The 23607-nt window shown below is 38.0% G+C and overlaps 1 protein-coding gene across 3 annotated transcripts in view; it reads left to right on the forward strand.

Annotated features, from left to right (window-relative positions):
- The window catches only part of LOC132113704 (protocadherin-1-like), a 163048-nt gene that overhangs the window by 107093 nt on the left and 32348 nt on the right, over positions 1 to 23607 (forward strand). For all 3 annotated transcript variants that reach the window (XM_059521634.1, XM_059521636.1, XM_059521635.1), the window contains exon 4: positions 352 to 571. In XM_059521634.1, the coding sequence (XP_059377617.1) occupies positions 352 to 571 (220 nt within the window). The remainder of the gene's footprint in view (positions 1 to 351; positions 572 to 23607) is intronic.

Genomic DNA, 23607 nt, shown 5'->3' on the forward strand with positions numbered 1-23607 from the left:
TTAGAGAGTTTGACTTCTAACCCAAAGGTTGTGGGTTTGAGTCTCGGGCTGGCAATACCACGACTTAGGTGCCCTTGAGCAAGGCACTAAACTCCCAACTGCTCCCCGGGTGCCGCAGCATAAATGGCTGCCCACTGCTTCGGGTGTGTGTTCACAGTGTGTGTGTGTGTGTTCACTGCTGTGTGTGTGCACTTTGGGCGGGTTAAATGCAGAGCACAAATTCTGAGTATGGGTCACCATACTTGGCTGTATGCCATGTCACTTTCAATTCTTTACTGTGTGAGCTAAAACTAATATATTAGTCATGCATACTGACCTTTGACCTCTCTCTCTGTCTCTGTCCAATCACAGCTCCCGCATCGCCGAGTGACCTTCTCCACAGCCAATCAGGCGCAAGATCTGCAGGATCCCTCTCAGCACAGTTACTATGACAGTGGTCTGGAAGAGTCAGAGACACCCAGTAGTAAGAGTTCTTCAGGACCCCGTATCGGGCCCCTCGCCCTGCCTGAAGACCACTATGAACGCACAACCCCAGACGGCAGCATCGGGGAGATGGAACATCCTGAGAACGGTAAGAAGAGGTGGTGTGTCCTCCTCCCTCTTAATTGTCACTCCTTCTACTATCTTTCAGAACAATCTGTTTAGACCTTCTACATATTGAAGACTTTTTTTTTTTAGAAATGTTTGGTAATGAGCTGCACTGCGCAGTTTATTTGTACACCCTTCATCACACACTCACTTTTCTTTTAAACAAAAAAGTTTTTTTTTTCTAAAATAAGGTCAATCTGAATTCTTAAGCATTGCAAAAGTTTTTTTTTTATTTTTTTATGTGACCTAAATGTCAGAATTTAAGCAAATTAACTACCGATTTGAATATGTTTTCCATTAAAACTTTGTGAGCTTTGTCAACATGCATCTACATATACAAAAACACCATTAACTCCTGGCAAGATATTGAAATGACCCAGTCATATTAGCACAAGCACACCAAGAAGACCTTATATAATCCTCCTCCGCTGTAGCTGTAGGGAGCAGCTACTTCTCATGAAGCGAGGGAGGCCGCCTCTCCTTTCCGCCCGGGTGAAGGTGCTCCCAAACAGGCCAGAAACCCTCAGCAACAGCCTCTGAGAGGGTGGAAGTCATAGCCAAAAGGCAGGCTGGCAGTGAAAGCATTTAGAATTTCAATTACTTTGGAATTCATTAGTGCTGTGTATGTGTGTGCACATACAATATAATATTCTGGGTTCAATTTAAGCTGAGCTCAGTAAACAGCACTTGTGGCATAATGTTATTTACCAGAAAAAATCTTCTCTGTCTTGCTACACTAAAAAGTTTAATTTTTCTTACAAACCAGGATGCATTAAATTAATCAAAATTTACAGTAACTTTTACATTGTTAAAAAAAATACTTCTATTTCAAATAAATGCTGTTTTTTTTGTTTACTTTAAATTAATCAAAAATGTGTAATGGTTTGCATAAATAGATAAATAAACAGCACAGCTGTTTTCATTGATAATATAGGAAGTGTTTTCTGCACACCAAATCAGCATATTAGAATGATTTCTGAAAGATCATGTAACACTGACTGCTGAAAATTCAGCTTTGCCATTGCAGGAATACATCACCTTTAAAAATATATTAAAATACATTTAATTTTAATCAAATGAATGCAGCCTTGGTGAGCATATCAAAATCATTAAACAATCTTACCAACTGCAAGGAAGTGAAGTGGACTAAGGCCTAAATGTCATGGCTGTCTTCCCACATCAGTGCTTTTACTGCAGCTCCAGGACTGTGTGTGCGTGTCTGCAGGGAGGATCACCCAGACAGATCACACTTATGGCATCTGTACACACACAGCTGCATCCTGAACCCTGTGACAGGTGCCACCAACCACGAGATTGCACACACTCGCTGAGAAGTACAGTATGACGTTCTGTGTATGCAGAAATGAGGTCAGGTGCGATGGGGCGTTTGTCGGAATTTTCAACATATTTGCCCACCAGTACTTCCTTAGTATGTGTGTATATATATAAATGGGCGTGTGTTTGCGTATGTTATCATTGTAGACAGACACCACTTGTGCCTGTTGACCCTGACGATAATGGTTTTCTTCATGAATTCCTTCCGGCTTCTTGGGGTTGACATCTCTGGAGCTTAGGGGAGAGTTTTGCTGTACTCCCTTACATCGCAAAAACACAATAGAGCTAATAAAAGAGTGGAGATCTTAAAATAAATAGTCCCAGCGAAATGACTTCAGCAGCTGTGGAACGCAGCAGTGCTAGTCTATAAATACAGCTCCGATCTTCAAATGAGCTCTGCTTCATATAGCCACTATGGATAATGCAAGGATGTAATGTGTGAAAGAGGGCATGGTGAGTGTTGAATGATACTGTGAGGCATGAAGGAAATGAGGCAACTGAGTTGGCACAAATGCACCATTATGGGTTCTGCATGGCAACCTGTTATTTGGCTCATGCACCTTTTTTTAAGAACATGCCAAGAACACTGTCAAAACATAAGAAATGAGGGGACGTGCAAAACAAGGACTAATGTCTCTCAGATATTTATGGTACATGGAATAAAGCTGTTGCCTTAATGTTGAAGCATGTAATTTATGCGCTACTTGTGGCACCAAACAGACTTGCGAAAATAATTGTGAACCAGTTTCAAACACACCCCATCTGCCATTGGTCAAGTAGTTCTGTTCCAAATTCACCCTAGTCAGTGACTCAAACAAACAGTTTGCAGTTCTATTTGGTGCCACTAGAGACAGAAATTACTGACATTTACTTCAAATTTGAAGTACTGCACTGGAAAAATTCAAGTAGTAGTTAACATGACAGCAGTGCTCTTCTTATCTCGCATTTGTGACTTTATATCCCTGTGCAAAAGTTTGGGCTCAGAATCATGAAATGTTGTTAAGATTTAAAATAACTTTATCATAGTTTCTTATATAATTTATTCCTTTGATGTTAAAGCTGCCATTACTCTGGTCTTCCTTGTCACATGATCCTTCAGATCTCATTCTAATATGCTGATTTGGTGCTCAAGAATATTTTTTTTGTGGATACGATGATACTTTTGTTATATTATACAAGTCTTTACTGTCACTTTTTGTCAGTATAATATATCCTTGCCGAATAATTGTCAATTTTATGCAAATAAATTAATACAAATACAAATCTGACAGACCCTAAACTTTTGAATGGTATCAATATTTAACAGTCACAGTATCTCACAATTAATTATTGTATGTCATATGACTTTATATTTTAAAACTGCATCTTTATTTCTCAGAATTAGTGACTTTATATATGGGAATATGGCATTATATCCCCAAAGAGACATTATATATTTTTAATGTTATTTGTTATTATTATTTTTTTCTATTTAGTTGTGTATTTATTTGAAATAAATTAATATGTAAATACATAAACAAGTAAATAAAAAAATAATAATTTAATTATAATACTATTCTTCATGAAGAATGCCCTTGTGAATGAAGTAATTCTTCCCAATCAGATTTTCTAAATGCATCCTCTATCTGGGTAGACTGGCACCTGATTTCAAACCATTGGTTGAGAGGCACCACATGCTGCACTTCTCAGATAAAGAGCAATGTTTGTGAAAATGCCATAAAACTACAGTGTTTACACTCTCTGGGGAAATCAACCCACGAATGGCTTACTTATAGTTGTCTCTGCAAATTAAAAAAGCATTTTAACATTGAAAATACTGTGCACATCAAAATTAATTAGGTTCGGTGTGTCACTTCACGGCGATGTGAGCATGAATAATTTGAAGCGGTGTATTACTTTTTCCATGTTGAAATGTTTTCTGCAATTCCACGTTATGGTGCATAGACAACTAAAAATAAACCATTCAAAAAACCAGGCTGTGACTTTGTGCTGATATATTGTCTTGTTTGTATGAAGTTCTTAACCAGCCAAAATATGTTTATAATTAATGTTATCTGAAGTCAGATATCCACTGGTATAACAATTAAATACATTTATAAATTACTGGTCACTAACAAAACATTTACTGTGATAAAATGAAATGCTGCATCTACCGACAGACTATGCTAATCAGCCATGAACCCAATTTAGAGCAGGACTATTTATTTGTATGACTAATGGCATACTGGGGAAGTGTTTGGGGAATCCACAATGTTTGTTTGTTGTTGTTATTATTTGTTGACTGTTAATTATTATTAATTATTATTATTATCACAGAAATTGTGCAGTTTACCTTTCAATAATTTATTATAAGAATATTGGCAGATTAAACAAAAAGGTGAAAAAATCTGTTTCCTGAATTTGCCAGATCCTTTTTAGAAATTAACCTTCATTATACCCCAGTAAGAAAGGTGGTGGATAAAAATAAAAATTAGATATATATTCATGTTTCTAAATAAATCCGAACAGGTTGTACCTGGTTCCTCTCTGTTCCAGAAACCCCTTCCAAAAAGACAAAGCCTTGTCTCAGTTTCAGTGTCTTTCCGCTTTGTTCTTTCCGTTCATTGTGCTGAGAAGAGAACGACTTGGAGATTTACCAAACCTGTCTAAAACATATACATTTGCTTGATATGGACATGGACCAGGTTGTCTTTGCTGAAGTAGATGTTGTCTCTCTGATGGGCTCGGAGTTACTCCTGAAACAGCAAAACATCACTTTAGTTCCACTTATAGTTCATATCCCATGAGGAAATTTACAGTAATACACAGTTTCATCATCAAAACACTAACAAGTAGAGTGCTTGACTGGATTTTATTTGTGCTTTTGATAGTTTAATTTTAACATTGTTATTATTATTAAAGGGTCACTCCACCCAAAAATGGAAATTCTGTCATTAATCACTTACCCCCATGTCATTACAAACCTGTAAAAGCTTTGTTCATCTTCGGAACACAATTTAAGATATTTTGGATGAAAACCAGTATGCTTGAGACTGTCCCAGCCAAATAAATAGCAGTTTTAAGGTCCATGAAAGTATGAAAAGCATCATCAGAACAGTCCATCTGGCATCAGTGCCAAATCTGAGCAGTACTCAGGTGGCATATGCTCCGCGCTGCGCCAATGCAATGCAAAACTCACTCTCTTCCTCTCTCCACCCCTCTCTTACTCAATCTCTCCGCTGTAGCTTGCTGCTCTCCAGTTAAATGGATTCATCTCCGTCTGATAATGGAGTGTAATTCCATTATCCTAGCTCAGCGTCCCAAGGGGGGGCATTTCCGCCCGACACCCCCTTCTCTTCCCTAATGTGCTCATTTTCCCTGCCTAATAGAAATGGATGGGTCTGTGGGTCTTCTCTGGGAAAAGTGGGTGAAAGCTGGAGAGACAATGGAGAGAATAGGGGATGAAGGTGAACTGTTTTAGAGAATAATTTGACGGAATCAGCAGAGATGAAAAAGATGACACGAGCTCAAAGCAGAAAGTGATTATGCTGTAAAAGCCGGGAATGGCAGACGTGTGGTTTGATGTCATCTGTGTGAGCGAGATGGTGCATGAGTATTTATGAGCAGTTATGGATTTATTTGAATTTCTCCCTCTTATCTCTCCTCTAAAGATAGACCTAGTGTTCATAGTAGCCGACTGGTAATCGCTCCCTCAAACAAGCAAACAAAAAACAAATGAACAGTCTACACGTCTAAACAGAAGAAAGGCCTTTTGAACATCTGTGCAGTTGTCAGGGTTCATTTCTCAAGAGCCTCTCAAAGGCAGCCGCATAGCGCTCTAACGTTGCACAAAGCGTCCATTACACCCTCGTTTAGTAGAGCAAATAGGCTGCCGTTCTCCTGCCATCATGCCCATATCAGGGGAAATGAAGGCAATCATTCGTCTCAACTGAGCAAACAAGCCATCCCCATAACGGCAGCATCCAATCTGTCCCGTATCAATCAGGCTACTTCTTTAAGCTGGAAAACAGGAAAATTGTTTTGACGTTCTAATGCACTGAACCACATGTACATGCACAGACATAAAAAGGAGAGATCTCAGTTGGTTTTAATGCTTCTAACTAATCACAGATAGCATTTATCCCACTGACAATTTGTCCAGAGAGCAAACATTAATTACACAGAAATGCAACCATTTTAAAAGATTCGAGAGACAGGAAATTTTATCTCCAGCCAACGTCTCAACAAGAGTCTTTAAAAAGAAATGTGCAGTAATGTGTAGAACATTTATTTTAAACGCAAAGCTTGATTTGTGTAGACTGGGGTAATGCATTTAAGATTATGTCTGTCATGCACATCCTTTAATTACAGACTTTATGCGGCTTTCCTTTAATGATCATGCAGACATCAGATATTCTGTATCACTCCTCCCTCTGCCCACAAATCCACTCATATTTATTTAATCCAGCACATCAAACCATAAAAAAATCAGCATAACTAAACACAGAAGGTATAGTGTACTCTAGCGCCATGATTCACAACATGATCAGTTCATTTAATGATGACAGAAATATGCACCTTGCCACTTTCTCTTGAAGCACTTAAACAGCCTTTGTTAATACACAGAGGGTGCCATGGCAACCCTCATTAAAAGCCTGGAGCAGGAGTTAAGGGAGCGGCTGGGGAGGTTATAGACATGGAGGAAGAGTACTCACAGTTTGGTCAGGAAATATGCTTGAGTGTTACCACTGTCACCTCGTGCCTCTCAGGAAGGCCTGTGACAGTCTCATCGGAGGTTTAACCCGCTGACCGCCCCCTGAGTGTTGAACCTTAAGACTGATGGGAAAACAGAGTAAAGAAGAACTGAAATAGCTTCATCTGGTGTGTGTTAATCAAAAGCAGATGCGCTTGGATGTTCTGGAAGTGTTTCCCACACGCACAGTCTCTGTTACTTCCTGTCCCCACTCACTAGTTTTCCAACCGTGACTTCTTTAATACAAAGTGACATAAATCTGTTGTTAAAACTCTCTCTCTTTGCACTTGACCCCCTCCTAAGTGCTTTCTCTCTCTCTGTTGAGTTTCCCCTTCATCGTGATGTGTGTGACTGTGATTATCAGTCATGACTCCACTCTGACAGGCGCTTGTGGGGCAGCTTGGAGTCTTCACTAAAATGAGCAACCACAATGCATCCAGGCACTGGATCATCTCGTCCTGCTCAACCCCAGCGGAGAACACACATATACATATGCAGCTGTTTCTGTCATTATGGGCACTTTCTTTTGACTTCTATTGTTTTATACTAGGGTAATAATATTTTCTGTCTGCATTTTAAACATAGAAAAAAAAAGAAAAAAAAAACTCACATTTGGAGATATTGAATAACAATTATTTTATATCAGGGCACAATAATGAGAAATAAAGTCCCATTTTGAGATATGAAGCCACATTAGGAGAAATAAATTGCAATTCTCAGATAAAGTCGCAAATATACAGTAAAATCACATTAAAATGCAGTTGTGAAAGATAATCGTTTTTTTATATGAAGTCAGAATTAGCAGAAGAAAAAAATGCAGTTGTGAGATTTTTGAGATGATGATTTTGAGTCACATTTTGAGAGATGAAGAGAGAAGAATAACAGTTATAAGAGAAGGATCACAATTGCCAGATATGAAGTCACATTTTAATATAAAGTTGCAATTATGAGAAATGAAGTCACAGTTACATTTTGATTTTCTGTACTGTGAGGCAAAAACATATACTGGCACATACATAATGTACACACTCACAACTTAATTGGGATTGTGGGAAAGCTTGTGAAAGCCCAGTGGACTATGGAAGTAGATCTAATGCCTCCACAAATTATATAATAAAGTGAGCAGCAGTGGACCACAGCTGGGTCTCTCTATCACACACACACACACACACACACAGAGCTATCCTTAGAATTTTTTTAAGTAATGCTGAGCACTTGTTTCCGTACTGAATTTATCCTCCAGCCCCCATGAGGAAGAAAAAGTGTGTGTGTGTGTTTTGGACATTCCTTAGTTCTTCTTAATTAGCTGTGCTGCTTTGCAATAGCTGCTAGATGAAAGGCTTGTGCATAGGGAAAGTGGGTGATCTCCCCCACAGAGCCTTGCTCTCTTTCTCTCCTTACAGTCGCTGTAGCAATGCCCGCTCTCAGTGCTAACAATGCATGCCGACAAGATTGTTAGTGCGTTCGCTAGAGACACTCTCAAAGCTTTCTACTAAAAAACAGCCCATCAAGACTGCAGGAGTAGGGCAGGATATTATCAATTATGAACATTAAATGCTGGTCCATTACACAGCAGTGTGTTTGAATTTATGTAAGTTTAGGTTTATTTTAAAGATGAAGTGCATCATTTTTGTGTTAAACAGAACTATTTAGTTAGTTTGTTAATTAGTTAATTGTTATTATTATTATTATTATTATTATTATTATTATTATTATTATTATTATTATTAACGTTTTATTTAATTTATTTGGACAAAATAATAAAAAAAAGGGTGATATATCGGCTGATATAAGTTTTTCTGCTTGGTCGATGTGTTCGAGGTGGGACTTTTATTTTGACGGCGCGTCTGACTTTAATTTAAATAGCACTGAGAACGGCAGCCACTGATCAAACATTCTCCCTCTTGTTTACTGTCGTTGTTAACAGTTCTGTTACGAATAGAAGTCTGTCTAATAATCAGATAGAACGGTTAAACAAAGGAATTAATACAAAAGCTATTATAATGATTGTTTTTTATATTATTAGTAATAGAAAGGCAAATATAATATTTTCTCGTTTGTGGTCAGCATTAAGCAAATACGCATTTATATAATTTAAACAAATCTTTTAATGACTAATGAACATTTAATTTCACAAACCTTGCATAATTAGGCGAATCTAGATTGGAGATCTTGTGAAGTGTGTGTTTGTATCATGCATGATTGCATGTTCTCTCTGTGACGGTTGGTCTGTATGAATTGAATGCTTTAAGCTTTAAACTTGTGATGACAAATTATGCTGTGCTTTATGCATTTGACCACTGTCATATTCATGTACTTTTCATTGTGTGCTATATTTAAAATGAGTGTTACCCTTGCTTTATTTGAAAAATGTTTCCCAATGCACACAAACTTCCCAAAATACTGAGTGCCCTCTTGGTTACAGTGTTTAGATTTTAACATTAAAAAATAAACTTTTTTTTTAGTTTAAACTTAAAAGTCTTCTAATATTGCTTTGTTCATTTTCGCTGCACATCTTAGCAGTATTAGCATAATCAGTTGTGTGAGTTAGAGGCAATAAATAAATAATTAACATACATTATTTTATCAAATCCATTTGGAGCCACTAGTGCTGCAGAAACCAAACACACTTCTACATTTTAATGCTGGGGGGAACCCGCTTTAGAGCTTGGACACATATAGAGAGGAGGGAGAGAAAGCAGACAGCAAGAGAAGATTCATGGAGGGGTTTATTTCAGGAGTGCAGCTTGTTTATTTGTGCTTATTTGACGATGGTCTGCTGTTCTACAGTAGAAAGCGAGAGATTGAGTCCTGAGAGTAGAGAAAGAGAGAGGTGTGGTTGCTTTCTTGCTTCTCCCAGAGTAGTGCATTGTGGGCCGCTGTTGTAAATTGGAGCAGATCTGGCAGACAGGAGCTCCACTACTGAATCACAACAATGACTAGAGTGCTGAGCACTGCAGTTCTACTGCAACGAGAGAACGACAGGGAAAGAGAGAGAGAGGCGGCCGTGGAAAATAGGACCGTGAATGTGGAAGTATAAAATCACTGAAGTATGTACAACCAGTGTGTGTGCGTCCACCCCTGCCTCTTCATCATCTAAGGATCCCTGGGTCGTCCCTTGGCAGGCTGTCTGACAGGTGCAGTACAGTGAACGCAGTGTCATGCTGTAATTGTACATCCCTGTTATGTCAGCGTGTAATTGAGCACACAGCCTACAAAGAGCCTGCCAAACACACACACATACACACCTCTGAGTCAGTGAGCAGGACATCACTAACATCCCATGCTATGCCTTTATCGACAACGACAAAACACTGAGGCTGTACAATTCACAATCACAGATAACTAGATGGGGGGTTTGTTAAGAGCGAAAGATTCTGGGAACGCTGCCATTGTGTTTAATGGCTACTGATATTAAGATGTAACCTATCATTAGCAAATGTGATGTGGAGTCTTGTAAGTACGGATTGAATTCACTCTTTCTTTCCCTCGTTCTCTTCTTTCCTAACTTAATTATCTCTCCATTCTCTGCATGCATTGATTTTACTGTGGTCTTTGTCTCTTTCTTCCTCACTTTCCAACCCCATATACTCTTTCTCTCTTCCGCAGACCTGTAACCACACTCGCCTCCTTTCCTCTCTGCTTCCACGCCGCTCTGTCATTCCGGTTTAGAAGCTGATGGCAGGTTTCTCCAACAAGAGAATAACTGCCGTAATCATATTTGATCAGGGAAATATTAAGTATTAAATATCTGTGGGCTAGCTGGTTAAGTAACCAGAAGCACTGTGTCTCTGTTATATATGGGACTGGACCTTTAAAAGTCTCTCCAATTTTGAGTTCCGGCCTTCCGAATGAAGATATTTGAGATGAGCTTGTGAAGGTCTCTGGATGTAACTGGATAAGCAGTGTATATGGATTATGATGGTATGGCAAATTCACTGTCCTCTCACACATAGAAAAAATATTTTAAATGTTTCTCTTTCTTGGTGTTTAAATTGGAAAGAGAAGTCCTTTTATCTAATTTGTTTGATTAACCAAATATGAAGTATGAATTATTTATTCGCTTCGCAGGATCCGAGAGATTCTCACAGTGAAAGAATACTGTGGATTTGTTCCACTCTCTCGCACATGCTGAGGTTATTTATGGAAGCTGGTTTCATATCTCACAATTGTCACTTTAGATTATCTCACAGTATGACTCCATGTCTCAATTTTTTTTACTTTATATTTTACAATAGAATTTTATATTTCACAATATAACTTAATATCTCAAATGTATGACTTCATATCTCACAAGTATAACTTTATATTTCACAATACAACTGTATACTTCAGAGTTTTAACTGTATTTATCACAATTATGAGTGTATCTCGCAGTGCAGTTTTATATTTAACAGTTTTATTGCATTTATCACAATTCTGACTTTATATCTCACAAATGCGCCTTTATATCTTATAACATCCACTTCATATATAACATGGAATTGTGACTTCATAGCCCACAACTGTGTCTTATGTTTATATTTCTTTACATTTATATCTAGATCTTTTCATTGTAATCAAATTCTGAGGAACTTTAACATTTTACAAACTTGGAAATAGATGGATGGATATTTAGCAAGCTCTTAGTGTGCACAGCTTAAATTTTGATACTTTTGTAACAATTTATATTTGCAATCCTTGGGGCTCCATGCTAGTCCCCACTAGAGCAGAGGGAGTTGCAGCTGCCACTTTTGCCAGCTTTACACCCCGCTTGGAGAGTTAGCAACTACTGCGATCGCCACCTTTGTGTTTAGTCCACTGAGTTAGCCGCTGTTGCCAGGTCGGTGGTCAGCGTGGGGAATTAGCCACCACGGCCTCTGCCAGTTCAGAGAGGAGCTTAGGGAGTTAGCCCCTGCTGCGTGTGCTACTGTTGCCAGGCCTGCTGTTTCCTAAGGGACTGACAGCTGCTTCTAATCTAAAGGATATTGTTGTTGTTGTCCATCAGCTTCAGAGGATGAAGCCAGCTAGGTGCATCTCAGAGGGCTAGCCTGACACGCACAAGCGCACACACCTCCCATCCCAGTGGTAAGGATATGGCTTCTTGTTTATCTCCTGTCCTGCTGGGGCTCTCAGCTAGCGTTGTCATGGAAATGGTGCCCTGGTGGGTGAGGGGGTTTGGTTGAGCTGCAGGGGTGTACCTGAAGCTTCGCTGCCCACTTACCTAACCAAGTGTCTCACACATGCACCAGTAATGATAGGTGTACCTATAAAATGCCTCATGCTATCTATACTTAATGCCATGGTATCTCAGTAAGAGGTACGCTGTTTCCAGAAATGAAGAGCTCTTATGTTTTTAACCAATGTCACCTCACCTCACCTCACCCAAGATCAATACCGACTCTTGGTGTGAAGCCTGACTCTGTCTCTCTCTAACACACACACACACACACACACACAGACACACACACACACACACACACACACACAGTCTCTTTTCGCTCTTTGAGAAAAGTGAGGATCAGTCTCACTACAGTTTCTATGTTTTCCTTCCACTCTAGCAGTAAATTGGGCTTGATTGAGCAGGTAATTGAATACTGCTTTAAGTCTCCAGTAGAAAGACTTAACACGTGCAGAAGTGTGTTTCCCTTAATTGAATTACTCTCTCTCTCTCTCTCTCTCTCTCTCTCTCTCTCTCTCTCTCTCTCTCTCTCTCTCTCTCTTCATCTCAGAGCAGACTTGAGGTGTTCCCCCTCTATGCTGCATCTTGCCCTATCATTTACATTACAGTTAATACAACTCCATGTTAATCAATGGATAAGTAGTTAAATTAGCTTCTGGACTCATGCTGTCTGTGTTATAGAATCAGAAATGAATGAGGCAGTCGATTAAACATGGGATGACGCTTGTAAGTCTCTAAACGGGAGGCCAATTTTCAGTGCTAATTGTCATCGAAAAAACAAAAGCTGTAATGCAAACAGTGCCAAAATAGTAGGGTAAGGCTGGAATGGATCATTTTATGCATGTGTAATCTTTGAATATTCTCAGGATGTTTTGTCTGAACACATTGTGCTTTTTAGTCATGAAAGCTGCATTTGGAGATTAGAGACAGGGATGGAAACCAGACATTTTTAACTGCAGCCACATATGTCACAGGGGTTGATTTTTATTAAAAGAGATTCAACCCTTTTCTTGTCATAATCAAAATGTTTTTCATCCATTTATATCTGTTTGCATCTATGCATTTGTAAGATGCTTTTACCTGAAGTGATTTTAATTTCTTCGAAGGTATACATTAAATCAGTGCAAGCATTTTCTGACAGACATACTTATGGTTTTCATGTTGAACTACTAGATTCAAATTTGAAAATATGTTATATAAGATAAATAAAAGCATGCTTGAGATGAAATATTAGACATTATTTGTAAATAAAGAGAAAAACTTTTTTTTCATATTTATTGATTTAAGTAATTTTCACCTCATACTGTTAACTAAAATAATACATATGACATTTTGGTGGAAATGTTTTAATGATGAATTCTCAGATGGATGGATGGATAAATAAATGGATAGAAAGGTGAAGACACACATATAGTGTAATTGACCTGAAAGAAGAATGCTGATGTCAAATGCTTATTCACCATGCACTGTTTCCCATGTCTCTACCCCTGCATGTGTTTGAATGCGCTTTTGTTCTAGCATTTGTATTTGTAAGTGATCCTCTCTTATTGCATTTTGACGCTGCCTGCTGTTGTTGCGTGCCACAGAGATCTGGTTTTATCATGCCCGAAGCTTGACTGTTTGACCAGCCCACTGCCAAGACACCAGCAAGCAAACTCTTCTCACGCAAGGTCTTTGTGACCCCGGGGGCCAGAATCAATTTCCTGTATAGCACTGAGAATGAGCTCAACCACTACACCCTCAGTTTTCCTGCTTTTCTGTTTCTCATCTTTCAGTCAACATAAAGATCTATGAATCCTCTCTAGCAGGGATATTACTCCTGTACTGGATCATTGCAGATAATAATGAACCAGTGACAGCTTTTTCTTTTTATGACTCAAAGGGGCGAGTAAGACGAACGCCAACAGTTTATACACCAGTGTTGGGAAGTAATTAACTACATTTTCTAATTATTTTGACTACATCCCTCAGCAGTGTGACATAGTTTAGCAGTTTCTTTTAGCTGTGTTCTTTTTTCCAACAACTCATTCTAGTCAATAGGTTCATTATGAACGTTATGAACAGATTCACAAAATGATTTGCTTATTTGAGTCTGTGTTCTGCATTTTTAGGGCCCGAGCACTGCAGTGGATTGGAATTGCTCAGTTTATTATTTATCTTATTTTTATAGTTAATTAGATACTGTTGTTGTTCTTTCGAGTCATTGTTGTAAATATATATATATATATATATATATATATATATATATATATATATATATATATATATATCCATTTCTTCAGTGTAGCTGGCTGCTTTTTTAGTAGCTTGAAGTGTAAATATTTTTTTCAAAAGAGCAACTTCACTATAGTTTCAGTTTAAATGATCAGTAGCTTGTATAGAAAACTACAAATACTTGCTGTTTTCTGTAGTTGCCAGTTACAAAAAAAACTTCTTACAAGTTCTGATGATAAAATGATAGAGAGAATGAGAGAGGTGAGGAATAAAGAGTGATTGCTAATTGAGATAATAAGAATAATAAGAGAAAGACAAAGGAATATATAAACAGGATGTGAAGTTTATGGATTCATTTGCATATATATATATATATATATATATATATATATATATATATATATATATAAATATATATATATATATATATATATATATATATATATATATATATATATATATATATATATATAGTAACATTGTGAAATATTATTACAATTAAAATAAATGTTTTTTTTTTTTTTTTTTACATACATATTATAAAATGTAATTTATTTATTTATTAGTTGCATATTAACTGTGTTCAACCGACTCATTGGTTCAGCAGGTTCAGTAATAAAAATCCCTTTCATGTTAAACCAGAGACCTGCTGCTGGGAACTCAGAGAGAGTGAAGACTCGTGGGGTCAGCATTTATCTGGAGCTAGGGTTTAGTAATTCATTGAGAGGTTGATAATAAGTGGGAGGGACACATTGATTAAGCATTGATTTAATGTTGATTTACAGTTTGCATTGGAGTTGTTGGCATTATTAGCCTACTCAGCTCGACTTTGTGCTGTTTTCCTCTTTTTCCCCTTTTCTGCATTGATTAGTTCTTGTTGGTGTGTATGTGAGTAAAGTAACTGTGAAACAAGGAACTTTCTTGAGGGCATGCATTGCTGTAATTAAAGGAAATAGGTTTGCACATTCAGATAATAAGTGTATCTGGCAGATAAAACAAGTCTAAACATGGCATCAACAGGTAGCTACGTAAAAAAAAAAAAACCTGGTAACACTATTTTGATAGTCCACTTTAGACATTCTACTGCCTATACGTAACTTGGCCACTACAGTCAACTAGCAGTCATTAGATTATCATTAGACTGTATGCTTAATACCTGATTATACTTTATTTTGATGGTTGCTCAAAAGACATTCTACTGAATGTAAGTAGTATTGCAATTACGGCTCTATTTTCAGCTACTGTTGACATTTTTTAGACTAGAATTATGGAAAGAATGGATGGGTCCAAGTTTGAATAATGAGTTTCACATTATCATGTTTTTTATTTATTTATTTTCATTTTTTTATTAATACATTCAAAAATGCATTGCTTACTTTTCACCTAGAGAAGAGACTGAATGAATGAATGGATTAGACTGAATAAATGGATGGGCTTACAGACAGAAGATGAATGGATGGATTGATGGAAAGTAATTTCAATAGATTCATATGATATTGTCATAGAGACATTGTGCTTAATTTTAAATTGAGATTAACATTCTCAGAAAAGCACCACTCATTTTATGGCTCCAATGTGCATTCTCCATTTGCTTCCGAGACATGTATTACATGGATTGATGTGTGTTAATTTCAATAGGTCCGAATCATCATGAGCTTTGTTTTTTTCAGTGTGTGAAACTGAAGGTGCAAAAGAGGAATGTACTGTTAGGTGAGTGTATGACAGTACACATTGGACCACCTGTCTGTAAAAGCATGTGGAGTTGTGAGCGATGGTGTGTGTGTTTGTGTGTGTGTGTGTGTGTGTGTGTATGGCGTGTGTGTGTGTGTGTGTGTGTGTGTGTGTGTGTGTGTGCGTGTTTGTATGGAACTGTGTTTTCAGGTTGCCTCACCAGGAAACTGTTAAACATTATTTTAATCACACTTTAATCTATTCATTTTAAAAAGCACTCGTGCACAAACAAGCAATAGGTATGAACATCACATATCCGTGTATTTCTTTCCTTCATGTTATCTTCATCTAGTCTGTTACGGCAAAGACTTTTGAACCAGTACTTTCTCTCTGCAATCCATCATAGTTCTCCCTTTCCCTCTCTCGTTCTCCTCTGTCTTGTATCAGGCAATCCCAGTTTACATCTATAATGCATGCATGTGTGCTACTTTCACCTGCTGCAATGCACTATAGGATCGCAAGCTTCTTGAAAAGCCTCAGTAAGGTCGATCTCCATCAAAACAATCAGAACTTGGCTTCGCAGGTTAGGAACATTGATTTGATTTCTGTCCTTCTGGGCTCTTTTCACATCTACCTACTGAATGCTTAAAAAATTGTAAGTGAAGGTGACAAATAGGTGAGAATCTTTTTCAGGGGTTTGTGGCATAAGGTCTACCTGTGGAGGTCAGCAGTGGCTTGTTGGTTTTTGAGCCATGTTGTGCTGATGGGATTAGGATGGACGTGACCCCGCAAGGTAATCCCAGCATGCAGCAGTCAGGGAGAGTGGGATAGAGCTCATTAAAATACGCTCAGCTGTACAAGCGGCTTACGCACACAAGAGCTTTTATTGAGCAACTGTGCCAGCTGAGCAGAAAAACTTCCTGGAATAACTCCCAATACTTATTCCCTGAGATAGACACACACACACTCCCACGCACACCCACGCTACACAACGACTGTATTTTTCGCTGAGGTTTTAGCATTTCCTGAGGTAGAGTTGACTTGCAGGTTGTGGGGTTTTGTATGTCACTGACTCACAGTAGCAGAAGCAGCAGTTCAAGGTTTAACCAGACACAGAGACAGGCTTACTGAGAGGTAACAGATTATAAATTGCCAAGTTAGATTTCATGTCTCAGTAATAATTGTGAGTGGTTTTATATGTACAGTATATGTGTGTGTTTGGTAGGGGGAGCTGCAATTTAGTGTCTGCTGTATTCAGTGCATTAATTAGATGTTAAATGAAAGAGATGATACCAACATATCATGAGACTGAAGGCTTGCTCAGCCCTTCCTGAGGCCTCTGACCAGTCAGAATCAAGTAAGGTCGATTTAGCTTTTCCATACGTAATTTTCCTTTCAATATTTTATATATTGTTCAATATTGTATTTTTTGTAATATAGGGCATGTTGTGCTCTGAATCTACTGCTAACATTTTGGGCTCTTTTATTAAAACATAAGTTCTTCACCTAACTAGTTAAACTAGTTCTGCGTTTGTCTAGCATTCCAACATATTTTTTGCTGAAGTAGCCTTAGAGAAAGCGTGTTTTTTAAGTATTTGTGTATGTGCGTGCGTGTGTCGTCCTCTGTCTCAGCTCTAGGGCATTTTAAGGGTTGAGAGAGAAATGTTGAGACAGAATCTTAAGAAGTGCAACATTTGATTCTGATGTGAGACCATCTATGGCTATCGATTTATCTTTTATAGTGCCGTATTTATTTATTTTTTATTTATTTATTTATTTTAACCGATTTTCACCTTGGGTGATTTAGCTAACTGTGTCCCTTCTTCTGAATGCTTTTTTTGTGTGTGTAAGTGTTTTTAATGTGTGTATGTATGTGTGTGTGAGTGAAATGGAGAAAGAGAGTGTGTGGTGTAGTCTTTCTCTGCCTAGGGAATGTTAAATATGTATTAATAATTAAATATTTTTAGGTAGCTAATATCAACAAATTTTGTTACCGTGTCACACTAAAAGGTGAAGATCTGGTTCTTCCCAGCAGTATCTTTAAGCTTACTCTTAGCTCATTGTCAAACACTGTACTGTCTAATGCTCATCTTAACTTAACATTTATTATGGCCATTTGCACCATACTTACACTGTTGTCTGTGAGTTTCTAGTTTCGCGGTGCTTGTGTACTACATTGTGCAAGATTTTGTCTTCTACAATTTATATTTATATTTTATATACAACTATTTTACAGCTGTCGTGTGTTACTGGCCAACCATAAATTGTTATATTATCCAATCTAATGTCTATAGACGTTATTTTTCAAAAACATAGAGGTTATAAAATGTTCTTACAAAAAAAGGGGTTTTTTTTTTTTTTTTTTAAACAACTGAACAAATTAAAATAACCAACAAAGGGACTTCTGATAACATGAGGGATACAGTAGCCTACCATCTGTTCTGGCTAACATTATATATGTATAACTTAGTAGTCATGTGACTTTTACACATCATGTGTTATTCATGTGTCTTTTATATACATTATTTTTGGCAGAGTGACTTCCTGTTACTTACTGTTTGCATGAACAACGATTCTTTTTTTTTTCTTTTTTTTTTTTCAGTGGTTTTACAAATTCAATCCGAACAACTAATCAGATATGACATTTGGCTTGTGTGTGGTCAAAGAACAACATTGAGAAGAACCATTAGTATTTTGTTAGTGGAAAACGTACAAATGAGATTTTTTGAATTAGCCTGCGATTAATCAAGGCATAAAATAGTTCCATGAGAATGTGTTGGATGCAGCATGTTTTCACTTGTTAGCATTTAGCTAAAGCATAGCAGCAGTGTACGTAGTTCAACACTGTCTGTAGACAAAGACAAAATCACAAGTAAAACATGTCACCTTTTGAGTAATTCTCTTTAGTGTAAATGCTAACATTAATTTATTACTGCATATTCAAACGCCTTTGTTCAAAGTGAAGTCAAAACAGGTTTAGCCTTTGGAATTAGGGTGTATGTCTTGGCACACCTTTGTGGATTTAGGTAAGAAATAAACAGACTACAATATAAACAGATTTAAAGATCATCTACGTGCCCCCAGCTACTGGCAACGTTTAAGAGCTCTTTCATGTGACTATGACTCTTTCACAGAGTCTGTCTCACTAAACCAGTCAGTCTGGTTGGATGAAGTCACAGATAAGGAACAATGTTTAGAGGGTTGATTGCACCTGTGGCAAGTCGCCCTCATTCTCTTTTATTGAAGTGAAGCATATGGAGAAAAAGGCACAACGGTGCGATGGCCGCCCATAAAATCCACTTACAGAATGAGCGGATAAGGGGACTTACTGGGCTCATCTTTTGTTTGTCCGCTCCTGTGTGTCTAGATCCTGCTGTGAGCACTACATAATCCCATCAAAGGCAGAGCATAGCCACCCTTGTATCTACCAGAAGGACCACTGATTATTGAATGGAAGATTAGGATTACGCAGGCAACAGACTGAGACCGATTGAAAGACTCTAACCCCTTTTAAACGCATAAATAAATAATCATATAAACGAAAAGGAATGAGTAAATAGAAAGGTGCATTGAAGCATGAAAGTGAAAGTGGTGCGTTTAGAGCCCTGATAAAATTTGTGAATTGTAAAGAACGTTTAAGGATTCATTTCTGGCTTTAATTCTAAATGCAAGACTTGGTTTCCACCAGAGTTTTAGACCATCTGATCTAAGACTAGCTGCTCGGATTCAAGGGGCTAAAACTTCTAAAGTCCTGGCAGGCATGCAGGGTGGGGGCTTAGAGTCTGACCCGGAACCAAATCCTGAGGTCAGACTGAGAAAGATGAGAAGAAATGTTTTAAATGTCTAGTTAGGTAAGGTTGTTTATTTTGTATTCATTTTCCCTTTCTTTTAGCATCCATATCAGTCCTTCTACCTTGTTTGACGTCATGAGACCCTCATGCATTTGTATTTTTGTCAGCAAGCATATTTAGCAGCATATAATGCTCTGGAGACATTCCCTCTCGAGGGCAGCATGTCGAACAGTCACTCATGTTGTCAGTCAAAGCTGTCACTGAAGGCCACATGAGAGGTCACACTGGAAGGCTTCATATACTTCACCATTACAGCACTGCCTGTGGCTGCATGATACAGAAAAGTCAGGATGGGCAAGAGCCCTGCAGTTTCTACAGTCCTCTCCAACATCACAATAATACAGAACATATAGAACTTTAGATAATGTCAGACATGCTGCAAAAACAAAAACAAAAAATCTCTTTCTTTCACAAAATTTTAATGAACATTTATCGTTTACACCCTGTTAACACTGGGAATGAGTGGTGCAACACGATGCAACACAAATATCCAGATGTCTCTTATTAGAAATAATGCCCGTCTGCTCTGCAGATTCATGATGACACCGTTTTAGTCTTTGATCATCTCATCATTCTCATAGAATTTTCTGGTGGTCTTTCTTCTCTGCTTTCCTTTCTTTTTTATCTTTTTTTTTTTGCTGTTCTGTCACCTCTTAACAGTAAAATAGTAACATGTCAAATCTGCTGTGAAGTCATTCATGTTTACTATCTCCAGACAGATTAATAAATTCAGAACTTCCTGTCTATCTCTGCAGCAGTTAAAGCTACTGTGTCTGTTTTCACACTTCACATATAACTGGATGTCTTTGTCAGCGTTGAGCTCACATGACAGGTAGTTTCAAATGCAGACAAAACCGTAGCCTCAGACCCTCTCAGAGAGATTAAGATGTGACTTTGCCTTATACAGTATTTAAGGTGCACTCAGTATTTTTTCCCCCATTTCCTTTGTTTTTAGACCTACAGAGAAGAGAAAAGATATATTTTATTGAGTTGAGTAATGCACATGAGATGAATCATTAATTTAGTTAGCCTCTCATTTGTTGGCAATTAAAAAGTTTTTTTCATTTTGATGTTGAATCACAAAATTTCATTCATCCATGCCAGTAGGTGTCAGTATATACCAAGATTACTGAGACAAGTAAGAGCTAACTGAGTGCACCAAATGTGTACAAGAATGAGTTGTATGAACCTTAGTTTTTAAGAAAGAACCTTAGCATTAAGAAAGAGTGAGAGAGAGGGAAAAAAAAAACCTTTGGTGTACAGTCCACAGGGAGGCGATATGAACTCCCCCTTAACTTTTTAACCGGGTCCAGGACTGAACTCCCATCCGTCTATGAGGTATTGTGTTGGCTGCTTCACAGTGGTCAGTAGGGGCCATGCTGGTTGGCGTCTGGCTACCTACTGTACAGTATTTCCCACTGGCATGCCGGGCCCGTCTCACACTATTCTCTTCCTCTCCCTCTGCTTCTATATTTCCCCCCCTCTCTCTCTCTCTCTCTCTCTCTCATTCTCTTTTGCATACAGTTTAAACTTCACAGTTGAATTCAGCATACATTATTGGACACAAACCTGCTAAATAGCCAGTGACCTTTTCTCTTTCAGAGGTCAGAAAAAAGATCCGTTCTTTTTCATCTCCATTTGTTTTCCCAGAGAACATGCCTCTGACCCAATACAAATCTGCAGTTATAATAGGCTTTTTTTTGCAAAACAAACAAAGCTTTAGAAAAAACAAAGTAGTTACCACACACAAAGGATGACTGAGTAACATGTATTCGCAAGCATACAGCAGATTTAAAAAAAAAGGGGGTGACTCTATCTGTCTCCTGCTTTGTCCTGCTTTATACACACACGCTCACATACTTAGAGGAACAGAGGGGTCTGATCTTGCCCAGGGCACAGGGAGTCATGCTCACTCTGTGGAAAGGAGCCAGTGATTGTAGAGAGGTCCCATAGTGCTCAGAGGCTGCACAGTGCATGCACGCATGTGTATATAGCCACACTAACATACCTGAGGGGGAAGAAATACACATCACGGGTCACCTGCTGACACAGTAGCACATCCACTCATCTGGAGGAATAGAGCAAATCTGAGATGGGAGAGAGATAACCGGCATTGAATACATGTTGGTGTGTTGTAGAAAGAGTAAAACAAGGGCCTTAAACTAGCATTTTGGCACACCTGCCAATTGCATGTAATAAAAGAAAATATGCAAGGCTTTTTTATTACAAATCAATAAAGAAATATCATTATAATACTACTGAAATGTAAAGAATGTGTTATATACAGGTGCATCTCAATAATTTAGAATGTCTTGGAAAAGTTCATTTATTTCAGTAATTCGACTCAAATTGTGAAACTTGTGTATTATATAAATTCAATGCATACATACTTTGACTGTGGCCTTCAGCTCATGTACATTTTTTTGGTCTCTTGTTTCTAATTTTCCTCTTAACGAGAATATATGGTGTTCAGGTTTGGTGAGTTTGCTGGCCAGTCAAGCACACCAGCACCATGGTCATGTAACCAACTTTTGGTGCTTTTGGCAGTGTGGGCAGGTGCCAAATCTTGATGGAAAATGAAATCAGCATCTTCAAAAAGCTGGTCAGCAGAAGGAAGGATGAAGTGCTCCAAAATTTCTTGGTAAACGGGTGAAGTGACTTTGGTTTTCAAAAAACACAATGGACCCACACCAGCAGATGACATTGCACCCCAAATCATCACAGACTGTGGAAACTTAACACTGGACTTCAAGCAACTTGTGCTGTGAGCTTCTCCACCCTTCCTCCAGACTCTAGGACCTTGGTTTCCAAATGAAATACAAAACTTGCTCTCATCTGAAAAGAGGACTTTGGACCACTTTCCAGTACTTATTCTCCTTAGCTTATGTAAGACGCCTCTGAAATTGTCTGTGGTTAAGGAGTGACTTAACAAGAGGAATACAACAACTGTAGGCAAATTCCTTGACACGTCTGTATGCCTTCACCCCAGCCTCAGTCCATTCCTTGTAAAGTTCACTCAAATTCTTGAATCGATTTTGCTTGACAATCCTCATAAGGCTGCGGTTCTCTCGGTTGGTTGTGCATCTTTTTCTTCAACACTTTTTCCTTCCACTCAACTTCCTGTTAACATGCTTAGATACAGCACTCTGTGAACAGCCAGCTTCTTTGGCAATGAATGTCTATGGCTTACCCTCCTTGTGAAGGGTGTCAGTGATTGTCTTGTGGGCAACTGTCAGGTCAACAGTCTTCCCCGTGATTGTGTAGCCTAGTGAATCAAACTGAGAGACCATTTTGAAGGCTCAGGAAACCTTTGCAGGTGTTTTGAGTTGATTAGCTGATTGGCATGTCACCATATTCTAATTTGTTGAGATAGTGAATTGGTGGGTTTTTGTTAAATGTGAGCCAAAATCATCACAATTAAAAGAACTAAAGACTTCAACTACTTCTGCGTGTAGTGAATTTATTTAATACACGAATCTCACAATTTGAGTTGAATTACTGAAAAAAAAATGAACTTTTCCACAACATTCTAATTTATTGAGATGCAACTGTATGTATGTATGTATATATATATATATATATATATATATATATATATATATATATATATATATATATATGAAAAGTTTGCGATTAACGCCATTAAAAAAAATAAATAAATATTAGGTCGTTTTCTCCCTTTTTTTTCGAACCGCGACAAATGACAGTCTCCCTTTTTTTTGCAGAATGCGATATATCCACTCAACCAATTCCACGCACTCTAGACAGTAATGGCGGCGCTTTGAATACACCCAGCAGCCTAGTTCTACTCATCTACTTTGTACTTTGTGATCAACAAACAAGGGCTGCACGATAAATCGCATTTGATTTGTCATGAGCATCTCATCAGTAAAGCCGGTTCTGTTATTAATAGTACCAGTAAAGCTCCATCACATGCTTTCGGATGGAAATTATTCCGATGCATTTAATACACAGAGCCGTAGATCACTGACAAGCTATATCGCATTCATTATTTTAATTGCATTCGATTATATTGTGCAGCTTATCAATGTTAG

The sequence above is a fragment of the Carassius carassius genome, chromosome 33, assembly GCF_963082965.1.
Source record: "Carassius carassius chromosome 33, fCarCar2.1, whole genome shotgun sequence".
Lineage (NCBI taxonomy): Eukaryota > Metazoa > Chordata > Actinopteri > Cypriniformes > Cyprinidae > Carassius > Carassius carassius.